The sequence below is a fragment of the Thrips palmi genome, unplaced genomic scaffold (genome assembly GCF_012932325.1).
Source record: "Thrips palmi isolate BJ-2018 unplaced genomic scaffold, TpBJ-2018v1 HiC_scaffold_19, whole genome shotgun sequence".
NCBI lineage: Eukaryota > Metazoa > Arthropoda > Insecta > Thysanoptera > Thripidae > Thrips > Thrips palmi.
In genome coordinates this window covers 3,416,591-3,438,351 of record NW_023144628.1, presented here as the reverse complement: position 1 = coordinate 3,438,351, position 21,761 = coordinate 3,416,591, and the positions used below count along the sequence as shown (strand labels likewise).

The window sequence follows — 21,761 nt, the reverse complement described above, 5'->3', positions numbered from 1 at the left end:
CCCGCTCTGCAACACACCGTTGTGGAGACGGTGGCCTACGTGATTGCGATTGTCATTGATGGCTCGACCACAAACGATCGTTGGCCTTTCCGGGCCCGATCGTGTTTCTCCAGGGCACTCTCGTCAGTTCCCCTCGGCTGTGACGGTGGAACTCCCCTGTCAGAACGGGAGGAGGGCCGGTAAGATATTTGTTGAACGGGTGGGGGGCTCGGGGTAAGGGGGCTTTGCTTCAAGTGTACACTGCAGTAGCTTTTTTTTTTTTACTTTAATTAGAAATGAGATTCATGTACATAATAATGGCAAAAGACACATGTAATGATAAAATGAGTACCAGTATGAATTCAACAAAAGATATAAGCCCTTTCTTAGACAGACAATTAAAAATTCAAAATCATTTATTCACATAGATCTATTTATCACAACTGCAACTTCATAAGTTTTGGATTGTTAACTAATGTGTACTTTTAAGTACCAGGCATCTGCATCTAATACAATAATAGATCTCTTTTAATCGTAGGGCCACTCTTTCAGGGGAGGGTTCGGCACCAACTTCCTGTTCAACAAATCATGAACATCAGTGCCTGGTTGGCAATGCTTATCATCTAGGATCATGTTTCTCCATTTGAATATGATTACTTGTATCTGAGAATGACAATCACAAGTGAAATGTCTTCCAACTTTGCTCCATATGTGATGTTTCACTTGAGGAAGCATTTATATTTCTAAAAAATGCATGAGTGCCATTAAATCTACTTTGTAAACACAAAGTAAGATTTTTGCTCTAAGAGCTGCCAAATATGCATTTAGCAGAGGGATCTTTATAACATGGTTGATTATTCTACCTATGATTTATACCCCTACATTTTTAAGTGTTTGTTCGAAAAGAAGGATGATTGAAAACCAGCTTGGTGTTTCCGTGCAGATAAAAATAGGAAAGTTTTTCTAATTTTCTTACAAAAAAAAACAACAAACAAAAACACCATTTAAAATGGCTTGATTTACTAACCAAATATTTCTAATGTAAAAGATCTGACACAAAAGACACACAATTTTTTTCTTGGTGAAAAAAAGAAAAGGGGTGAGCTAAAAATATCAGTACACCATGAATCTTGATTTGGTTGCTTCACTCTTGGAGTCTATGTAGGCTGTAGGAACAGCTTGAACACATCAGTTTTGAGTGATCCATGAACTTGAATTGGCCATTCAAGGAGCACAAATGCAGCCCATCCAAACAGTATTCTGAGTGTCGTTTTCAATTAAGAGCAAACGCACAAAGAATTGATTGATCATTTACACTTTGGAAAACAAAAAACTAAACATAACTTAGATCTATTAAATTTTTATACAATTATGTGTCATAATAAAATAAATTTGTCTGCTCTTAAATACAGTGGGGTAACAAAAATTTATTTAAAAAAATGTCATAAATTGGTTAGATCCACTCTATATAAAAAAAAATAACACATTCATCCAGACTGTAACAATTATCAATAAAATGTGGATTGGGTATCAAACGAGATCTGATTAAAACTAACAACAAAAACACAACCCATTCAGTTTTACAAAAAAAAAAAAAAAAAAAAAGGAAACAAGGCAGGTTGAACTCTCACTCCTCCTTAAAATTATGGACGGACTTGCGGAATGTATCAGAGGACTCGTTTCCAACTTTCTGGAGCGCTTGTACAGTTCAGCAAAACTTGCAAAACATCTGGCGGCAGCTCCTTCCTTTCCAATGAGCCGTTGCATTTCCTCTTCTCCGCTTCAAAGACAGAAAGTGCCCTAGGACAGCGACTGAAAAACAGTGAAAACACAATTAGCAAATATGACTCTTGAGCAGTTAACAGCTGGGCATTTCAAAAACGTCTAAGGTGAAGAAATGCTTCGTATTACGAAGGATTTAGATTCATGATGCACAAAATTTCTTTGCAGATTTAGCCATGCCTTCGTTTTCTTTGTGTTACGACACTGAGAGTCCGTACCTATGAGGTTCATCGCCTGTCGGCCAGCACTCCCAGCGCGAGGACTGCGGCCAGCAGGGTGGCCACGAGGGTCAGAGGGGCGGTCGTCGCGGTGGCTGCGTTGTAGCGCCCGTAGTACCCTCGGCTGCCGTACTGGTTGCCGTAGCCGCCGCCCACGCCGCCGCCGTAGGGGTCGAAGCTGGACGGCTGCTTGTAGACGCTGTCGTACGGGTTGTTGCCGGGGTCGTCGTAGTTACGCCCTGGAACACGAGGCCGACGGTCGTGAGACAAGGCCCTGGCGGGAAGCACACGGGGTCCTCGGACCGAGGTCCTCAAGGTCCTCAGGCCAGGAGGCCGCAGAAGCCCCACCCGCGCACAGGCGCGCACAGGACGGGAAGCATGGCGGTGATGAGACGCACGGGTTGACAACAAAAAGAAAGGGAACACAAAACAGCAGGCGCGCCCAAACATCTACCCGCACACACACATCCCGTATCAGACAGACAGGGAGACCCTTGGCACAATGAAAAAGAAATAATGAAACATAAACACACGAAGAAAAAAAATTAGCATGCACCCTAATGCACTACACTTTAGTTGCACCACTACAAGCTACTCAAACAGGGAAGGCCGATGCCTCCAGCAAGGGTGAGACACAAGGAAAGAAAAATTAAGTGCTCACTACTCAAAAATAATTTTATAACAAAAATAGAGACACTGCGCAGCTTCTTAGCCCGACATCAGCTTCCACTGCGAGTGGAATCAATACACCCATGACACGAAAAATAATATGATATGAAACACTGAAGTTGCATTATTTTCTCCCGCCCCGCCCAGCGCGTGTGCACTGGTAGACAGTACTCCCATGGGACCAACACAAAACCAAAACGCACAGGACACCCCAAGGCGGCGCCAGGCGCACGCAAAGTGAGATAAAACGGAAACAGTCAAGCCGACACAGTCCGACCAAAAAGTGGAGCCACGCCACGGACGGGCACGCTCACGACGAAAACACGTAAGCAGCTACGCAGTCGTGAATTAGTGGCAGCACGTTTAGTGACAGACTGTACCGTCCACGTCGTAGCTCGTCGGCTGTTTGAAGTTGGGGTCGTACTGGTTACTGTTGGGATCGTCCAGGTAGTTACTCCCTGAAACATGCACAACACAGTCCACGCTCACACATCGGCTCACCACCATCCTCCACAGCGTGCACGGCAGGGTGCAACAGGGTGCGACAGTGTGCTCAGACAAGGGTGTGTTGAAGGTGCCAGAGTAGTACAGAAGAAGGCTGGTGACGACAGGGAGTGGAGCCCGACACCGCAGCACAGCACGGCACAGCACAGTCAGGCCCAGGCAGCAGGCAGTCGGCAGCACTAGCAGGCAGGGCAGGCAGGCGGCAGGCAGTCGGCGGCTCTACCTCCGTGATAGCGGCGCACCACGGTGTCCCCCGAGCTGGAGACGGAGGCGCTAACGCCGTCCCACTGGCCGCCGGGACCGCCCACGCCCGCGTACCCGAAGCTGGAGCCGCCCGCGCCGTACGGGGGGTTGTAGGCGGACGACGCTTGGGGGAAGTAGCCGCCCCCGGGGGCGGGCATGGCCTGGTAGGCGCTCCCGCTGCTGCTGCCGGGTCCGTTGGGTCCGTTGGGGTTGGGCACCCAGGCACGGCGGACGGCGTCCCAGGTCTGACGCGACGACTTGGACAGGTCGCTGAGGAAGCGGTGGGCGTCGTCGCAGGGGCCGTCGGGACGGACCTGTCCGATGCCCACGCAGGGGGAGCCGCGAGCCGTGTCGTAGGGGTAAACGGGGTTTTGTGGAGACTGGGCTAGGGGGTTGGCGGCGCGCTTGGCGCGGGACAGATCTTGGGGAGGCTCATCTGGAACAGTACCACAGGCGTGAGAGGGGAGGGGTGGGGAGGGGGCGCAGCCAGGACCGGGGGAAACAGGAGCAGTCTCTTTTATTTCAACAAGTTTTCATTTTTGTTAAGTCGGTTTTTCTTTGAAGCCAAGTGGCCACGAACAGGAACATTAACAATGCTTGTTTCCCCCACGAGCGGGTGGAGAGGTGTGGTTGGGAATGGCGCTGGATAAAGATGATTATTAATTGGTGGGAGCAAAACATGATTAACAAGAATAAATACGGACTATTGTTATTGTAATACACGAGAGGCTGGGCCCGACTGCTGTGCCGCTGCGTGAGAGAGACGGAGAGACAAATAGCATGGCCAGCCGTACTGCATCTCCTGCGTGATAACAAGTGCTTCGTTACGAAGGCGAGAACAAGCGGCGTCGAAAGGAGAGGACCCCGACTAAACCCTCATGTAACTACTAGGCATTCCAGGGGTAACCACGTAGTGAAGCAAGCAGCACGCCATGCAAGAAATGTACAGCATAAGAAGAATTGGTATGAAAAAAATAAAAATAAAATTGAAATGTACAGACGATGGCAAGGGATCACCACCCGCTACAAAAGCAGGTGATGAAAAACACGACAACGCTACTCATGCAATGTCCACGCAAACCTGGACGGGAATAACACTGTGACACTAACTGTAGGGGTCGTATCCTGCTCCTCCGTAGGCATCGGCGCCGAAGCTCCCTGGAACAAGGCAAGGAAGCGAGAATGACTGCACGGGAATTAGACCAAGCGGGGGCGTTAAGGTTAGGCCGGGGGTCAAGCGTCAGTCCCAAGCATCGAGTTAGTTAGCGGCCCAGCGTCCCCGCCCAGCGGTTCAAGTCCCCGAAGCCCCTGGCAGGTAGGCCGGCATCGCGTCTAGTCTTGAACTTGTCGAGTCCAGTCTGTGGCTGCACCGGTCGATCTACGCGACGACTTGAACGGCGGCAAAGAAAAGGCACACGTTAAACATCGGTTACTTTGTGGAGGCCGCCGGCGCTGGGACCCGAACAACAGAACGGGGGGAAACTCCGTCGTGTGTAAGGCCGTGACAGCAAGATGGCGACGCATCAGGGAGCTGTGACTGGCATTGGGCGGCGTGAGAACGCGCGGAACGCGCCAAGCCGCCGAGGCGGGGAAGCGAAGCGGCCAGAATGGGCCGCAATGGGCCGCACTGCCATGCCGCGCGGTGCGCGCGGTGCGCAAGGCCCCCGGTTGGTTCTAAGGTTTCTCCCCAACTTTGAGGCCGCCAGTGCTAGTGCCGCCACGCCGAACGCTGCCGGGCCGGAGACGGAGATCGGCTCGGAGATCGGCGAGCACGTCGCCGGCTTGCCAGTAATAACAGCCAAGCGAAGCCAAGCGAAGAGGGGCGAGGTTCGCTGATGAGCCCAGCGCCTCGCCTGCCTCGCCGCTGTATCTTGGCGGTTCAGTTATGGAGCCTGACGTCAGCGCGGCTGGAACGCGCGGTGACCCGTCCGCCGCCCTGCCGCCCTGCCGCCCGCCCGTGCGGCCGCGGCGAGCATTTCTGTGGCCCTCCCCCCTCCCCCTCCACGCCCACGGGAATCTCGCGGAGGTTGCTCTTATGTCCCAGCGCCGCCGGGACGCTCACAACGACTCCTTTTGGCGGGTCACCGTTTCTTCGCCCCGCCTCCGACGCCCCGGGCATCACTGTGGGCGCAGGACGCCATACAGTTAGTTACCAGTGCTCTGGTCGTCGAGTTTCCTTTCGGGAACCGCTCATCGGCTGGAATCGGGCCGGAATCAGTGGCTTCGGCTTCGGCAGCTCTGGGCCGCAGCCCACCGCGTTGTTGTCTTGGCTTGGGCCCCTTCAGCCCCAAGGGTTGCGGCGCGCGGCCCGGCTGGCGGCGGGGCGGGGCGGGCGGGGCGTTGCCAAACTGGTTTCGGGTCGCGCCATGGACCGGGCCGCGCTGGGGCTGCCGCGGCCGGGCCGGTTCGGCCCTGGTGATGCACAAGCTGTGTCTCCGCCGTGGACCACAGGGCCGCGCTGCAGGGGCAGGGGGGCGGCCCAGTACTGCCGGCACCAAGCCTGCGCACTCCTCGCCCGTCAAGTTGGTGGTGGGCTCGGCCAACGCCGGGCCAACGCCCTGGGCAAGCTGCCCTGACCGACCGCCTTGATAGCAAAATTGTCCCGCGGAATGCGTTGAGCGGCGCGACCGCGCGACGGCGCTCCGGACGCGGTGGGCGTCGGTCGCTGCTCCGCCTGCGCCGGCGAGGTGCCCGACGGCCGTCGCGGCGCCGGACAATGAGCACGTCTCGCCATTGGCCCAGCCATTGGCGGGCAATTTGAGCGCGGCCGTAAACGTGACGACGGGGCGCGGCGTGGCACGTGTCTGCACGGGCTGCGCGGAGCAGACATCATTTCGGCGCCGCGACCACCGCCGCCCGCCGGGGACCTGCATGACGGCACCCAGGGCCACGCCCACGCACGTCGCACGCCCGCCGCGGCCTTGGCGATGGGGACGTGCACGTCGCGAATCCCACCGCACCGGACGGCCGGCCGGTGGTTTGCGGCGACGAGGCAGACGACAGACGCACGCCGCACGCCAGTTTCCCGGTTTTCCGATAGGCAACCCGCTCCCCCCCTCCCCCTCCAGGTCCCGGGGGCCCCGCGTGCATCCATTCATGTCGCTTCCTGCATGCCTCTATTACCCCCCCCCCCCCCCGGCCTAGCGCCGCACGCACCGCCAGCCCTCAATGAAAGTGCACCGCACCACGTGGGTGGAGCGCAGCAGCGCCGCGCCAGGCCGCGCGGAGCGGAGGTATGGATCACATCCAAAATAGCTCCCGGGCAACGCGCCTGCGTTTTCCGTTTTCCCACTTGTGAAAATGGGAACGCAGAAAGGGACGTTCCGCAGCTGTGGGTCTGGTCAGCTCCCGGTCCTGGCAATCCTAGCTAGCTCGCGGTGACCCTGGCCGACCTCCACGTCGGCCGTCGGGCACGGGGCGCTGCCGTGGCTGCCGTGCTCGAGGCTGTTCGCCAGCCTCGCCCTCGGACTGGCCTGCGTAAATAAGGCCCACCCTTCCCCTTGCCACACTCGAGGCGCCAGGCACTAGCCCCCGAAACCGGCCTAGCTCATCACCGCAGCCCTTCAGTCCCTGTGTGCGTGTGTCTGTGTGAGTGCGTGTCCATTTGCCTGTGCGGCTGCGCCACGCCGCGCCACGCTGCGCTGGCTGCCTTGACGCGACGTCGCTAACGAGCGCAATGACACGGAGCACGCGTGGGTCCCCGAGTCCACGAGTGTCCCCGAGCCCCGCGGCCGTCTCGCCCACGCCGGGCGACGCCAGCCCATACTGCAGGACTTGCAGGCCTCGAAGCCCGCGACCACTCCCTCGCGCCGCTCGCGCCCAACCTGTCCAAAGAAACGTGGGGCACCCGCTGCAGCAGCCGCAGCGCCTGGAAGAAAGGGATGAGTCTTCGCGGCCGGCAGGCCCGGCAGGCCCGGCAGGTGGCCGTACTTACCAGTGATGCCGACGGAGGGCTTGTAGGCGGTGCCGAAGCCCGCGCCGCCGCCGCTGATGTAGGACTGCACGCCGAGGGCGGCGCGCAGCACCCGGTAGGTGGGCTCGTGGTCCATGGGCCTGTTGCGGAGGAAGTTCTGCAGCTTGTTGGTCACGACCAGCAGGTTGCCGGTCTGGTCGATGGCGAACGTGTCCGGCCACTGCAGCAGCCTGGGGTCCTGGGGGCAGCAGCACGCGCAGCGCGCAGTCAGTGCACTCGCTCAAACTAACACCAACACTCCGACCGCGGCATTTCTCATACCGCCGACCGGCACGCTCGCCCGCCGCGCCCGCCTTGTACGTGCGCCGGAATACGCGCCAAAAACAAAAACAACCAAATTGGCGGCAACGCCCGAACTGCGCGCGTACTGCGCAAACTGGCGGAACACATGGGACACCCTAATGATGTCAGGCCGTGGTCACGTGACGTCACGCGTGACTGTCACGTCGCGTCACGACACGCCGGGGACACGAGGTGCGTGCGCCGGACCGTGACACCTTGGCGACAGCGGCGAGGAGACGGCAACTCATCGGCCGGAGTTTTTTTTTCGGGTGTCGGCGATGTCCATCCATTGATCGCGCCGCCACTACAGTCTGGTGTGAGGTGGGGAGGGCGATGAACTCGCAGCATCCAATTGTGCCCGTTCATCAGCTGCAGGTCGCGCTGCAGGCCGACTCCGAACACTGCTTTCGCCTCTCTCTCTCTCTGTCGCTCTCGCGCTCAAGGGGCGCGGGGTGCGAGAGAGACAGAGCGGCAAGCTGGGAGTGACTCCTCCGGTGACTCACCCTGGCCATGCTGCGCGCGGCGGCGAAGTTGTCGCGGTGCGAGTCCCAGCGCGAGATTCCCGTCTCGCCGAGCAAGCCGAAGTACAGCGCGCCGTTGCTGTCCATGATCATGCCGTCCGTGACGGACGTCTTCTGGCCCAGGTCGTTGACGGAGCCGCCGATGTCGCGGCCCGGCTCGCGCAGCACCGACGTGGGCAGCGAGTACATGCGCATGCTGGACAGCGGCGAGTAGTACACCATGCGCTCGCGGGCCATCGGGGAGAGCGCGATGCCGGCCACGTTCACCTGGAAGCAAGAGAGGCAACAGTGTGGGGTCAGTCAGGCCACTGGTGAGTCCACTGGTGAGTCCAGGGCGGCGGGAGGGCCGCGATCACCCTGGCGGACAATGCGTGTTCTGCAATGCTTTCACTGCCACGGGCCTCGTGGACGTGGAACCCCTTTGACGAACACACGCGCACACACACACACACGACGCAAGTCGACACGAATGAATGGGCCCCGCGGACTGGTTGTCGTTCTATTAGGCGAAAGGAGGGGGGGGAGGGATAATCTCGCGGACGGGGCGCCCCATTCATCCGGGGAGGCAGAGGAGGCCCCCCGGCTAGCCGCCATTGTTACAAAATTAAGAGGACCGCGCCGTGCCTGGCCGTGCCAGCGTGAGGGCGCCTCAGGGATGGCGACGGCGGACTCACTGACCCAGAAACATGGGCCGGCACCCGAAATCAGCGAATGGGAAAACGCCGACTAAATAGTACTGCGAACTTCCCCCAGCGGGGTTCGAACCCGGGACCAACCTGGATCTCAGCGCGGTCGCCGTTGATGGTGACCGAGTCAGTGCGGGGGTCGGCGCGCATGGACCTGGAGTCGCGGACCTTCCACGACCTGCTCTGGGCCAGGCTGAAGACGATGATGCCGGGGTCGGGGTCGCTCGAGTCGGTGATGTAGGCGTACCTGCAAAACCGCGCAAAAACCAGTTAGAGACAGAAACAAAAATGCTAAGGAGTTTGCATGCAGCGTCATCCCCATTTTGGGCAGTCGTAATACACGCGGGTTGATGGCCAAGGCCGCCGAGGAAAGTGAAGCACGCCAAGTCCGCCCCGCCCCGCCCCGCCCGGACGCGTCGTCACGCACGCACGCCGCGCGTTTGGCGACGCACGCACGGCTGCGCCAAAAAAATGGTCCGCGTGTAACACCATGCAGAACCGCAGCACCACCGAAGCCAACAAGTTCGATTTTCGAAAGGACGGCCCTTCGAGGTGCAGCCCCTGTCAGTTCAAAGTCTTTTCGCGGGCGAGTGCGGTTTTCCCTATGTACGACGGCGTCCTCGAGGACAGACGACGGCCGCGTTGGCGTCGCAAGGATGGCGGCACGGCCCGAGGCTAGTCCAAGGCTGGTCCAAGGCTCCACCAAGGCTGGCTGCTTCATGACAGGATATGATCATCACTTGCCGCGGCGCCGTCAGGCATGAGGTCCTTGTCCCCGACCGCACTGCAGAAAACTCAGCCAAAGAAACGAAGGAGACCACTTCTAAATTGCACATTCGCCTCATAATGTAGCGACGGCACGCCGTAAAAGTTAGTTAATCGCTGCGGACACCCGCGCGGCAAAGCCGTTAGTCATCCCGACGCCCTCGAACGACAGCGACGACGCCGCCCACGCCGAGCTGGACGCGTGCTGGCTGGACGGCGACGGCGACGCCTCAGGGAGCTTCAGCCTTCAGGGAGAAGGACCAGAAGGACGTCCGCCCAGTTGGCGGCAAAATGGGCGAATTCGTTGGACGCCCTCTTCCGGTGCACCGGTTCTGCAATGCTTGGGTGGCGCGGTGGCGCGGTGGCGCGGTGGCACTGCGCGTGGGAAGCGGGGGGCGAGCCTCTGCCCCCTGCCGGGCGTCGCGCCGTCCCTCTCGCACTCACAGGACTCCCCGTGCGGGTGCGAGAGAGACAGAGCGACGAACCGCGCTTCTGAAACAGCCGGCTGCCGAGCTGGACGCGGTCTAGGAGGCGGGCGCGCAACGGACGCTCTGGCAAACTGCCGTCGCCTGGCCCGATAACAACCAGCACAACTCGAGCGATATCTGCGCGAAATTCAGGACGTCTGGGCGTGCTCGGACGAAAACCGGAGAGCTGAGCAGCCCTTCCGATTCTGATGGCGTGGACTCGGTGACGAGCATGTCCGAAAAACTGAGTCGTTCGTCTGGGATTCGTCGATTTGGTTTACCATGCGTGCGTGAGGTAACTCGGTGCAACGTCCGGCCGACACGCCGCCGCCCCGCCAGCCCCGCCAGTAGCACGTGCCCGCTAACACGAGGCAAGCGCTGCCGGGAAGGGTTGGTCGCGGTGGTCAAGACGGTCAACAGAATAAAAACGAAAACCAGTTACACATTCGTGGCGGCCTTGCGGGGTGCGGTGCGTTGTCGGCCAGTCGTTGACCTTATTCTAGGGCGGCCACGCCCTTTGCCGATCACCCCACCCCACCCCACCCCGCCCCACCCCCCACCCCACCCCGCCCCGTGGCGCCGCCCCTCGGCCAACAGCACCCCCGTGCCGGAGGCCACGCATGCGGACAGTCCCATTCTGGCGTGCATTTCTCATCGTGTTACACTGTACGGGTTCGCTGAGCGTGAAGCTGCTCGGTGCGGGCACGCCCGGCCCGGGCTCGCCGTGCACGGGCAGGACCCTGCGGTGCCCTCTTGCCGCCATTTTGAACTGGCCGTTCAGGACGGCCCGGGCGAGTGCACTGCACGGCGTGCTCGCGGCGGCCCGCCTCACCTCTCCGCCCCGCCCCGCCCCGCGACTTGCTCGACACAAACGCCCTCCTGGCCGCGCGGCCCCCGCGGCCCCCGCGGTCCCGCGGCGACCCGGTGCCATTGACCCCGGGCTGGCTGCGCTGGCGCAGAGTCCTGGCAGAGTCCTGGCAGCGGCTCGGCTGCAGAGCGCAGAGCGGCGCAGAGCGACGTGCAGAGGGAACCAACGGCGCGGTCGGTCGGCGGACTGGAGGCCTGGCAGCATGCTGGCAGGACTGGGCTGGGCAGACCACGACGCGGCGCGCCGTGCTGCACGCCGTGCCTCTTCTCCCCTTGGCCCCTCGCGGCGGAGCGTGGCGTGGCCCCCGCGCACTTCGGCATTCCAGGACCGAGGACCGCGCCGTGGAAACGCGACGTGGTTGGCAGGCCGGGGCACAAAAGGCGGCCCAACAGACCCACAGGCAGCCAGCAGTGACAACAAGGGACGCCTCTCCAGAGGCACGCTCTGGCCTTGCCTTTCAGAGCGCCGCGCGAACGCCGAGAGGCTTGGAACCAAGTTTACAGTGGCCGGGACAGTCGGGACAGTCGGCAGCGCTAGCAGTGCGCTAGCCTAGGAAGGGAAAGGAACGCCGCAGTCTCGCTCGGCCAGCTCTAGGTCTAGGTCTCGGCTAGACGCGCCTAGACGCGCCTAGACCACGCGAGCCCCGCACGCTAACCAGAAGAAAGGAAGCGACGACGCCTCATCCTCATTCGCACGGCGTTGCCCAACCCGCCAGCGTCACCTAGCGCAGCAGCGCAGCCTGGCGCCACAGTTCCAAGGCGTTTATTTTTCATTCTAAAAGGTCGGTAAGGCTTTGTTTGCGAGCACCGCCACACCGCCACACCGGGAGCACCGCCATCCGCCGCCGCCGTGGCGTGGCGCCGTGGCCAATGGAGACCTAAACGCGCCGTCACGCTGCCGTGTGAGGGCGCGGTGGGGCGGGGCGGGGCGGGGGGGCGCGGGCGGGGCGGGCGGCCCTCAGGACGACGATTTACGCGACGGCGACACGCAGCACGCAGGGGCGCCAACCGAAAACTTTTAAAGTGACTCGTCGCGACAAAATATACGGGGACAAATTAGTGTAGTTTTTCCCGAAGGGTTATGCCGCCGCCCGTCTTCCTGACAGTAACGAACGAACTTGCGTGCGCGTCGGTAGGAGTGGGGGAACGTGAGGAGCACCTCTCTCTCTCCATTCCGAATGCTAATGCGACAGAACGAGATTTCGTTCCCAAAATTTGTATTCACAGCTTGATTCGCTGCGGGGTGGTGACGTCTCGGCCCCCTGCGACCTTCACACCGGGTATGACTCGCGTGTGAATTTTTGCTTTTTGACGCTTCGCGTCCGGGTGCCTTTAAGTGGGCCGGACGCTCGGCTATCAGGCCGAGATACCCGAGACTTTGGCGGCGTGTGGCGTGGTGCCGAAAGAGTATCGCTCCACGGCGACAGCTTGCACTCGGCGACGCCCTGTGTCAGCCAGGCACAGCCAGTCACTTCCTTTCCGGCTGCACGCGCTGGTTCCAGATTCGGATTCGTCGTGGCGTGGTAAGGCGGGGCGGGACGGGGCGTCGCGGCGGCGGAGCGCATCGAGACGCGCAGCATGGCGGACTTGCAGACGACCTTGATGCAGGAGCCGCGGGCGATCACAAGACCAGAAAAACGGAGCGGCGGCGTTGCCGCGCGCGGGTTCCCCTGGTGACACTCTAGAGACGCTGTAGGACTTGGAACACCTAGCCCCGCCGTGCCTGAGAAGACCTGAGAAGACGCGCGTGTCCATTATGACAACACGGATTGCGCGAGCCTGAGTCACCGCCGAGCCCATCAACAGCCCGGCCGCGCTAGCCGCGCCGTCCCTCTCGCACTCATGGAGCGACCCAGGCGCGATAGAGACAGCGGCAGTGACTCAAACATGCATCACGACCTGAGTATAGCCTGCTCCGGATAACCTTGGCGGCGCGGCCGTCCGCGGAAGCCGAGCGGTGGACCCGTGGGTGACTCACTGGGCGCCGGCATCATGAAGTATGAAGCCGGCAGAGCCGTGCCGAAATCGAGTGTAGCCGAAACGGAAATGTGGGAATAGCTTTCTCCGGGAGGACCGGCAGGGCAGGCCGGCGGCGAGTATGCGACGCGTCGCGACGCCGTCGTAGCGGCCGTCCCTTCGCGACGCGACTAGCGTCACTTTCCCCTGGTGTGTGTTCGGGCTCGGCCGGCCCGCCAAGTCACGGGTGTGGGCTAGAGTCGTACACACTGTGGGACTCTAGTGTAGGTGAGTGAGTGCGTGAGTGCGGCACTGCGAGTGACAGGTCCGCCTATCTGCCTGTACCATCGGGCGGTATCCGGCGGGGACGCGTCGCAGCCTTTTCGAACCAAAACAATCCAGGAAAATAATCTGCCGCTTTTTCCAGCGGCCCTGCGGTGCACGGCGAGTGCAGTGTGGTGCAGTGTGGTGGGCTGCAGTGCAGGCCGCGGCACGCGGCGCAGCCTTGAACTGCTGGCTCGGACTGGCCGGCGCGGCTCGCCACGGCGCGGCCCGGCAGGCATGCGAACAGGTACGAGGGTACTCGGTAACGCCGGTAACGGAACGCACCGCCGTCGGGCCGTCAGGCCGTCACGTGACTGCATGCGGCCTGCAGCGGCCGAGGCGGCCCGAGGGGAGCCGAAGCCGCGGCCGAAGCGAGCCGAGCGCGCCGCGCCCACTCACCTGGAACCCTGGAAAGCGGGCGGGGACCGCGGGGACCGGCACTCTTTTGTTTGCCCTTTTACCTTTACCTCTGCCTCCGCTACGGCCCCTTCGGCCGCTCCAGACCCCCGTGCTGTACTACGACCTGGACGGGGCGCCAGAGACGCCGTCGGGGAGGGTGGCGGCGAGGCCTTGGTGGCCTTGGGCCTCGGCGGGGGGAGTCACGGTCAGTGTCAGAGGGAAGCAGAGTTCGAAAATAACTCGGGAGGCTAAAACGTGCACGGGGCGGGACAGTGTGTCACGCTTTGCTACACCAAATCCGGGCATCCCGCCCCGCCCCGCCCGCCCCGCCCCCCGCCCCCGCCCCGCCCCGCCCCGCCCGCCCGGAACCGGGAAACGGCCGTCCGTCCGTCCCTAACGACGGGCCATCGAGCCGAATTATCACTAAAGCGGCTCATGCATATGCGTACTTGTCATTTTACAGTGTACACGACCGAGCCGCGCTCGATACGTGTGGGTGCTGCTGCAAGCTTTATGTGAACCGACTGGAAAACAATACCACAATTACGTGCGCAATGCGAAAATAAATAAAAAATTCCAAATTATACTTTTCTACTACTCCCCCATCAACGGAGGCTACAGCACACGAAAAACAAAACGAAAACGGAGGGGCGGTCGCTAAACGCGGCGTGCGTCACCTAGACTCGTCTAGTTGGCGTCGCGCCGCGTCCAGCCGCGTCCAGCAGGGCAGTGCATGACTCACCAGTCCAAGTCCTCGCCGCGGCGGAACGGCGGGCGCCGCGTCGCCTCGCCCTCCCTTTGTGAGTCAAGGCAGCGTGTGCAGAACAAGGGGGCGCCCAGCAATTAGGAGGGCTGGGGGTGCACTGGTAAAACTAAAGCACGACGACTGTGTGCCTGGGTCGAGCATCGAGTTACGTTTCAAGACGTTACACTTAAGCCTAGACAAGAAATCCCCGAGCTGAGCGGGGAATCCGAGCGGATGAGCCTGTTACGCTTGATTACAAGCGTAAAACAGATTACGCTTGAGAACAGACGGGATAGTTTTACCAGTGCGGCCGTCTAGCACAATGAATAAAAACAAACAAATAGCTCCTCCGTCTCCGACTTTTCGGAGTGTGTTCTTTCTGGACGGCAAAGGTCAAAGGCCGGACGGTGACAACGACGAGAGTTACGAGACCGTCTGGTCGTCACGAAGCGTCAGGATAAGGGGGGAATCACTACGACATTCCGGGCGTGGCCGCGGGGCCGCGCGGCGAGCGCCTGCCTCGTCCGGGGTAGGCCACCCTCTTGCCGCCGTGCGGGCGGGCGGCCTACCCGGCCAGAGCACGGCGCTCCCGCCGCCGTGCGATACTTCACCGAGACGGCGTGCACGGGCTCCTTCCAGTCTTCCAGGATGCCGGTTACAGTGCCGCCGCCAGGCCGAGAGATACCCACCTGGAAACACACAAAGGCGCTGAGCAAGGGGGGCATCGCGTTAAAGTGCAAGGACTGCTTCGGCTGCAGTCCGCGCGTGTGTGGCTGTGTGGAAGGGGCCCGCTGCAGCGCTGCAGCGCCATGAGGGTCATCGCGGCGCCGCGGCGCTCCGTCCTACATTCCAGCTCCAGCCAGCTCCAGCCGACCGGCTCAGCGAATCGCGGCACCGCGGCGCGGCGCGGCTGGCGGCAGGAGCGATTCGAGCGAGGCGCTAGTGGCGCGGCGGCGCGGCCGGCAGCGCGCTGATGTCACCGCTTCGACGATTAGAATACCCGCCGCGGCGCCGCGCGGCACTCTCGGTCTCTGGGAGGCGCTGACGCCGACCCCGTCCCTCCAGTCGTCCGAGTTGAACGCGCTGAACGCACCGCGACGAACAGGCCGTCCATTGAGGGCCGTCGGCGTCCCCGTCGGCGTCCTCGAGCCCCGCGGCGGGAAGCGGCACAGGTGCGCGCACGTACCGCCCGCCGGTTAGCGAGTCGGGGATAATCCATTAGCCAGCCCGGCAGCCCCGGCAGCCCGGCCCAGGGGACACTTCCCACGGAATGTTCCCCTCCCTCCCCTCCCCTCCTCGCCGAGGCCGTGGGCCGTGGGGGCGGCCTCCACCTTGGCGGCCTCCACCTCCACCTCGCGGGGCGGCACGCGGCTCCTCAATTTCCCCCCGAGTGATGGACAGGTCCGAATAGAACTGCCGCGCGGTGCCGGCACGAACGCCGAGCCACCCCGACAAGCGCCACGCCGCGCCACGCCGCTGCAGGTTGCGCGAGGGCAGGAGGAAGATCGCTGGAACCGCGGTCGAAAAGTCCGGATTTTCCTCCTTTTCTGCGATTGCGACGGATTCCGCCGACCGGGCCGCGGGTGCAGCGGCCGCGCCCGCCTGGCCGCCGCTGCAGTGTAAAGTGAACATGAATATGAATATGCACTCGCACGCGTCGTGCACGTCGTGCAGTGAGGAGCGCGGCGTGGCGACACCGACACGCGTTGCCTCGACTTGAATCGCAATCAAAGCTCCCGCAAGTCGCCCGCCGCCCAGCCCGAGCGGCCAGCCCGAGCGCCCAGACCGAGCCGCCAGCCTCCGCGGCGGTTTCCGCGGCTCGGCGGCCAAAAGCACGCCTCGAAATAAACAGCCGCTTTCACTCGCGAGCGTCACATTTACCTTCGCCGCGTTTGCTTTTCCCGAATGTTTTTTTGTTTTTTTCGGGAGTGGCGACTCCTAGCGGCGCTGCATCTGTGTGTGCGCACAAGTGCTAAGCACGGCGCACGGAAAGTCCCCCACCGGGGCCGGGGATCGAACCCGCGCGCCACGCTGGCGACGCCGGCGACGTTGGCAGGCGGAAAAAGCAGTAACACACGCGCACGCCATAAGCAGTGGCGGTGGCAAGGCGGCCACCCAGCCTTGCGCGTGCGCTCCGTGAGGTGCAGGTGGCAGGCCGTGCAGGCCGTGCAGGCCGTCACGTCGGGAAGGGTGCACGGCCCTGACGCTTTGTTCGACTGCTTGTCGACTCACACTCACACACACACACACACATACACACGCGCGGCCAGGACGTGTGTGAACACGTGCATAGGGCGCGGCGTGCCGTGGTGTTGGTGAGGTGGCATTCGACGGAGGGAGGGCGCCGGTGGAAGCACTATCATTATTGTGGAGGGGCTCGGCTCAGGTACGGAACTGATAGAGAGCGTGACACGATGACTCATTAGTCGCGCGATACGGAGAGGGTGAGTGCGTCCAGACTGATTCCAAACAATGTTTCGTCGCTCTGTCTATCTCGCACCCTTAGGGAGTGTGGCCCTTGAGTGCGACGAGATGACTGTTACCGGAATCAGCCTAGAGACGCCGAGAACCCGGAAGGTTCGGGAATTCGCACACAGTGTGACAACCACCGTGCTAACGACTCGCGGTGACGGCCATCTTTGGACGAGCCTGGACAAGCTAGCCGCGCGGCCGTGCGGTCGATACGATACGATATCTCAGCGAGCGGTCGGGCGGCGCGGCGCTGCGGCTGCCCGGGCAAGCGGATCGATGCAACGGCAACGGGCTGGCCGAGGGGCGGCTGGCTGGCCGGCTGGCTAGCCGGGCTACCGGACTGCTGGACGACGCGCTCCTCGTAGCCCACTGGGGTGGCCGCGTCGAATATGGGCCACCGCCACTGCCACGCCGCCCTGCGTGCTGACGACAGTGTATCGTGCCGTCATTTCGCCCGGCGGGCATCGCATTCCAGTGGCGTGGTGGGCACCGTAGGCGTGCCGTGCAGGGCCGTGCCGACAGTGCAAGTGGTGACGCTGGGCGTCGCAGCGCGTCGCAGCGCGCCGCGGTGTGTGCGTGGGTGGAGCGGGCGTTGACCCGGCAGTGCGGCAGGGCCGGGCAGGGCCGGGCAGGGCCGGGCGGCGCCGCGATGTAGGCCAAGCACTGCCCTACGCAGCCCCGTCAGACAAAGGGCAGCGCCCCACCCCCTGCGCCCCCTGGCCTGGGTGTTTACAGCGCCGGCTCGCGGGCTTTGGCTCGGCTAGCTTCCAGTGACGCGACCAGCCGGTGTGCTGCCCCGCGTCGCCGTGCCGCTATCGCCAGACGACGGCCGCTGAATGCAATCTCGGGCTGCTTTATGGTCTGCACGGCTGGGAGCAGCGCGCGGAGCCGACCCGATTGACATTGTGCACTGCTGGGCGTGCTATGGGCGTGGCGCGTAGCACCGATCTCGTACACAGACTGGCGGGGTATCGATCACCCTGTCGGCCTGCACGGCCTGCTACCGGCGCCGCGATGAGCCAGCGAAACGGTAGGGCCTCGGGGCACCGCCACGCCGGGCCACGCCCGATGCATCTCAGTGCTTCGCCGGAAGTGAGCCCCGCCGCCCCGGCTAGCTCTGGCCGCCTAGCCCGGCCGTCCCCACGGTCCCCGGACCCCGCCGGACCCCGCCGGACCCACTCGGTCTGATGGCAAGGCAGAGGGGCGGGGCCGGACGAGTGTCCATCCCGGTCGGAGCGCCCTGGTGCACCGAACGGGCGCGGTGGCCCCGCAGGCCCGGCTCCGCCACTGTCCATGGCGCCTCCCGGCCACGCCACTGCCGGCGCCCCGCGAGCCTCGACAGCCTCGGGGCGGATTAGCGCACCCCGGCGAACCAACGGCGCCACTTGGCACTGGCCGGAGCATGCAGCGGATAGTTTCCTACAGCGTCGCGTCGACGGCGTTGACGTGGACGCGGCGTCGCGGCGCTACCTGCCGCCACTTGGCAACGTCGCCGAGAAGTACAGCGCGCCGCCGAAGACGCGCGCCGCGGTCCGCTATGCAGCCGGAGGGCCTCGCGGCGTCGCGGCGTCGCGCGGTGACGGCGGCGGGTTGCGAAAACGAGAAACGAGGCATGCTCGCTAGCGCCTCGACCCCCGCCCTCGGGTCGACGGCGTGCTTGCTGTGTTGCGCCCCTCCCCTCCCCTCCTTCCGGAACGGGCCGCGCCGCACTGTCTGGCGGGGGTGAGAATGCAATTAGACACCCTGCAGGCCGACCAGGCCGTGCAGACTGCAGGCCGTGCACCTCCACTTGGCACGGACAGGGTCGCCGAGCCGAGTTCATTCCGTTCAAGTTCAAGCGGCGCTAACTGCCGCAGCGTGTACTTGTACAGTCTCTCGACCGCCGCCTCGTCGTGCCGCCCCGCCCCGCCCCGCCCCTCCACGCCACGCCCCTGGCGGTGCCATACGCCTCCCGCAAACTTTTCCCCAGCCGGCCTCGTCTCGCCTCGTCCATCCGCCGCCGTTTTAAAAGTTGGGCTCATTATCGTGGCCGCCAAGTGCGCGAGGGAGGCCAGCGAGCCGGCGCAGAGTCGGAGGGAGAGGGTGGGTATTTAATTTTCAGGAAGGGCAGGCCGGGGAAAGGGGAAGGGGTGTTCCCGGCCGCGGCACCCCTCTCCCTTGGCTCTAAATAAAAACAACAACAAGAGGCCGCGGGCCGGAGGGTGCCGAACGCCGCGAACGCTATGCATATGCATGTCACATTGCACCTGCCACCCTCCACCTGTTACCAGACCGCGCCTGCCAGTGTGCCAGTGCGTGCGCGGCGTGCGTGTGCCGATGCGGGCGGCACCATGGCGGCACCATGGCGGCGCGCGGAGGGTGGGAACCGCGGGCCGGGTGGCGAACGAGAACCACCTCGGTGACGGCGAGCCCGGGAACGCCTCGTTCCGCGGGGCGTGGTCGATGTGGCCGCCACGAGAGTCGCCGCGAGGATCGACCGCGGGGGGACGCCACCGGGGATTCTGATTTTGAGGCTAGAAATGGCGGCCTTCCCCGCCACTCGACGCGCGTCCTGCAGGACTCCCTGGGTCGAAGCGCCATCAGTCAGGCAGCCAGTCACAGACGGCACTCCCTGGACGCCCTGGACGTCACTGCCACTGCCACGCCCACCTGGATGCGGTACTCACCATCCGTCGTTGCTGTCGAGGACGATGTTGCTGAGCAGCGCGCTGGTGCGCTGGGCCGCCTCCTCGGGGAAGGTGTAGGACTTGATGACGCGGATGCCTCGGTTGGGGCTGTTGCGGTACAGGGGGTTGTTGCTGCCGAAGCCGCCGCCGTACTGGTTGTTGTGGTTGTAGGGGTCGTTGTAGTTGTTGTCGTAGCCAGACCTGTAGTTGGGGTCGCGGTAGTTAGGGTCGGACGGGTTGCTCGAGTAGGGTCGGTAGTTGGGGTCGGCCGGGTTGCTGGAGTACTGGCTGGGTCGGTAGTGAGGGTCCGAGGGGTTGCTGGAGTAGGGCTGGCTGGGGTTGTAGGGCTGGTTGGGGTTGCTGGGGTTGTAGGGCCTGTTCGGGTCGTAGGGCTGGTTGGGGTTGTTGGGGTTGTAGGGCCTGTTCGGGTCGTAGGGCTGGTTGCCGGAGCCGTAGGGCTGGTTGCTGCCGTAGGGCGGTTGGGGTCGTTGAAGGCGCCACCGGGGCCGGGGTAGCCGGGTGAGCCGGGGATGGAGCTGCCGGAGTTCATGTTGTAGCCGTTGTTGTAGTAGTTGTCGGTGAACTGCGCCGTGTTGAGGTCGAAGATGACCAGCTTGGGCGGGCAGCGGTTCTCCTGGTTGCGTCCGCGTGTGTTGACGCGCCCGGAGTCCAGCACCCACATCCTGCCCTCGTTGTCGATCTCGAAGCCGTGCACGTTCTGCAGCGCGGAGCAGTTGCCCTGCTCTTGCCACTCCCAGGACGGGAAGGGCTCGAGCCGGGGCGCGTTGGAGCCGCCGCGGGGCTGCGCGGGCACCGACGTCAGGGTGGCGGGCACGCCCTCCTTCCAGCGGGGCACGGACAGGAACATGCGGTCGCGCCACACCTTGATGCCGGCCAGCGCGTTGTTCTCCGGGATGTACTGCGACGCGCGCAGGGCCGCCGCCTTGAGGTTCTCGTCGGGCCACGCGAAGTCCAGCTTGAACCACTCGTACACCGGTCGGAACATGTCGTTGGAGCCGGGGTAGCCGGGCACGCCGTTGGCCGGGCCGTACGGCGACGCCCCCAAGTAGGACGCGTTGTAGCCGCTGCCGCCGACGCCGCCGACGCCGGTGTAGCCCGGTTGTCCGGGCAGCGGCGCTCCAGGGTAGCCGCCGGGCGGCGGGATGCCTCCGGGCTGGCCGTACGGCGGCGGCGGGTACTGCTGCGGCTGGGGCTGCGGCTGCGCCAGCGGCTGGGCAAGGGGCTGCGGCTGGGCGTGGCCCAGGCACGGCTGCGCCACGGCGGCCAACGCCACCAACGCGATCACGAACGACATCCTCGCGCGGGGGAATTCAACGCACGACTGGAGCGGCGGCGGCGACGGCGCGACGGCGGCCAGGCCCTGCTGAGGTGCGGCCAGCGCACCAGCGCACGGCGTGGCGGGGCGCGGCGGGGGGCGTGGCGGGGCGCGGCGGGTGGAGGGGCCGACAGGCCGACAGCGAGCGGCTGGGCGAGCGGCCAGGTAGGTGCCGCTGGCGGCCACACTGGGGCTCGGCTGGGCTCGGCGCGGAGCTGCTCCGCTCGAAAGCCAGCGCCACAAAGAGTCGAGCCGGACCGTGGCGGCGAGGGGGAAAGGGGGGGGGGGGAGTACCGCGGGTACCTCCGCCCCACCTAAGGGAAGGGGTAAGGGGGCCGCTCGCGGTCCCGTCTCTTCCTCTCATCATCCTCCTACTCGACCTAGTCGACCACCAGCCGGCCGACGAGTGGAAGAAAATTCCGTACGCCCCAAAATGTTTGGGCACTATGTAAATTTTTTATGCAACACTAAGATTAGAGACTACCAATTCAAATTAAATAATTCACATACGTAAACCTTGGTAAGCTCTGTACAATGCTCAACGCAGAATTTAAACTTTCCGATTCTGTCTCTCGCGGTCGGAACAAGCGCAACCGAAACGTTGAGCCAGTTACGCCCAGCCAGGGCTGCTCTTACTCGTACTCGTCTAGTCTCTCTTTCACCTCCCCTCCCCCTCCTCGCAGACCTGCTTGACCACCTGACAGCGGGCCGTGCTGGAGCCGGGACCCCGCATGCCGACTCGCGGCGCGGCGACCGCCGAGGCGACCACCCACCTGCTGCCGCCTGGCGGCCGCACCGCCAACCACTGGCCGGCGCCCCGACGCGCGGGGTATCGGCGTCGCTACGCCGCGCGCCGGCCACCGGGCAGAGCGCGGAGTAGTGCCGAGGTGAATAATTGAATGAGCCT

General features: G+C 62.9%; 1 protein-coding gene across 1 annotated transcript; it reads right to left on the bottom strand.

Annotated features, from left to right (window-relative positions):
- Window positions 1-250: 250 nt before the first annotated feature.
- Window positions 251-20,847, bottom strand: LOC117645927. Its single transcript, XM_034386489.1, is given in 9 exon segments — window positions 251-1,791; window positions 1,980-2,218; window positions 3,029-3,106; window positions 4,506-4,553; window positions 7,330-7,546; window positions 8,154-8,438; window positions 8,948-9,104; window positions 19,519-19,990; window positions 19,993-20,847. Coding segments are annotated over 8 exon segments (2,328 nt in total). The 5' UTR covers window positions 20,834-20,847; the 3' UTR covers window positions 251-1,791; window positions 1,980-1,988.
- Window positions 20,848-21,761: the final 914 nt, after the last annotated feature.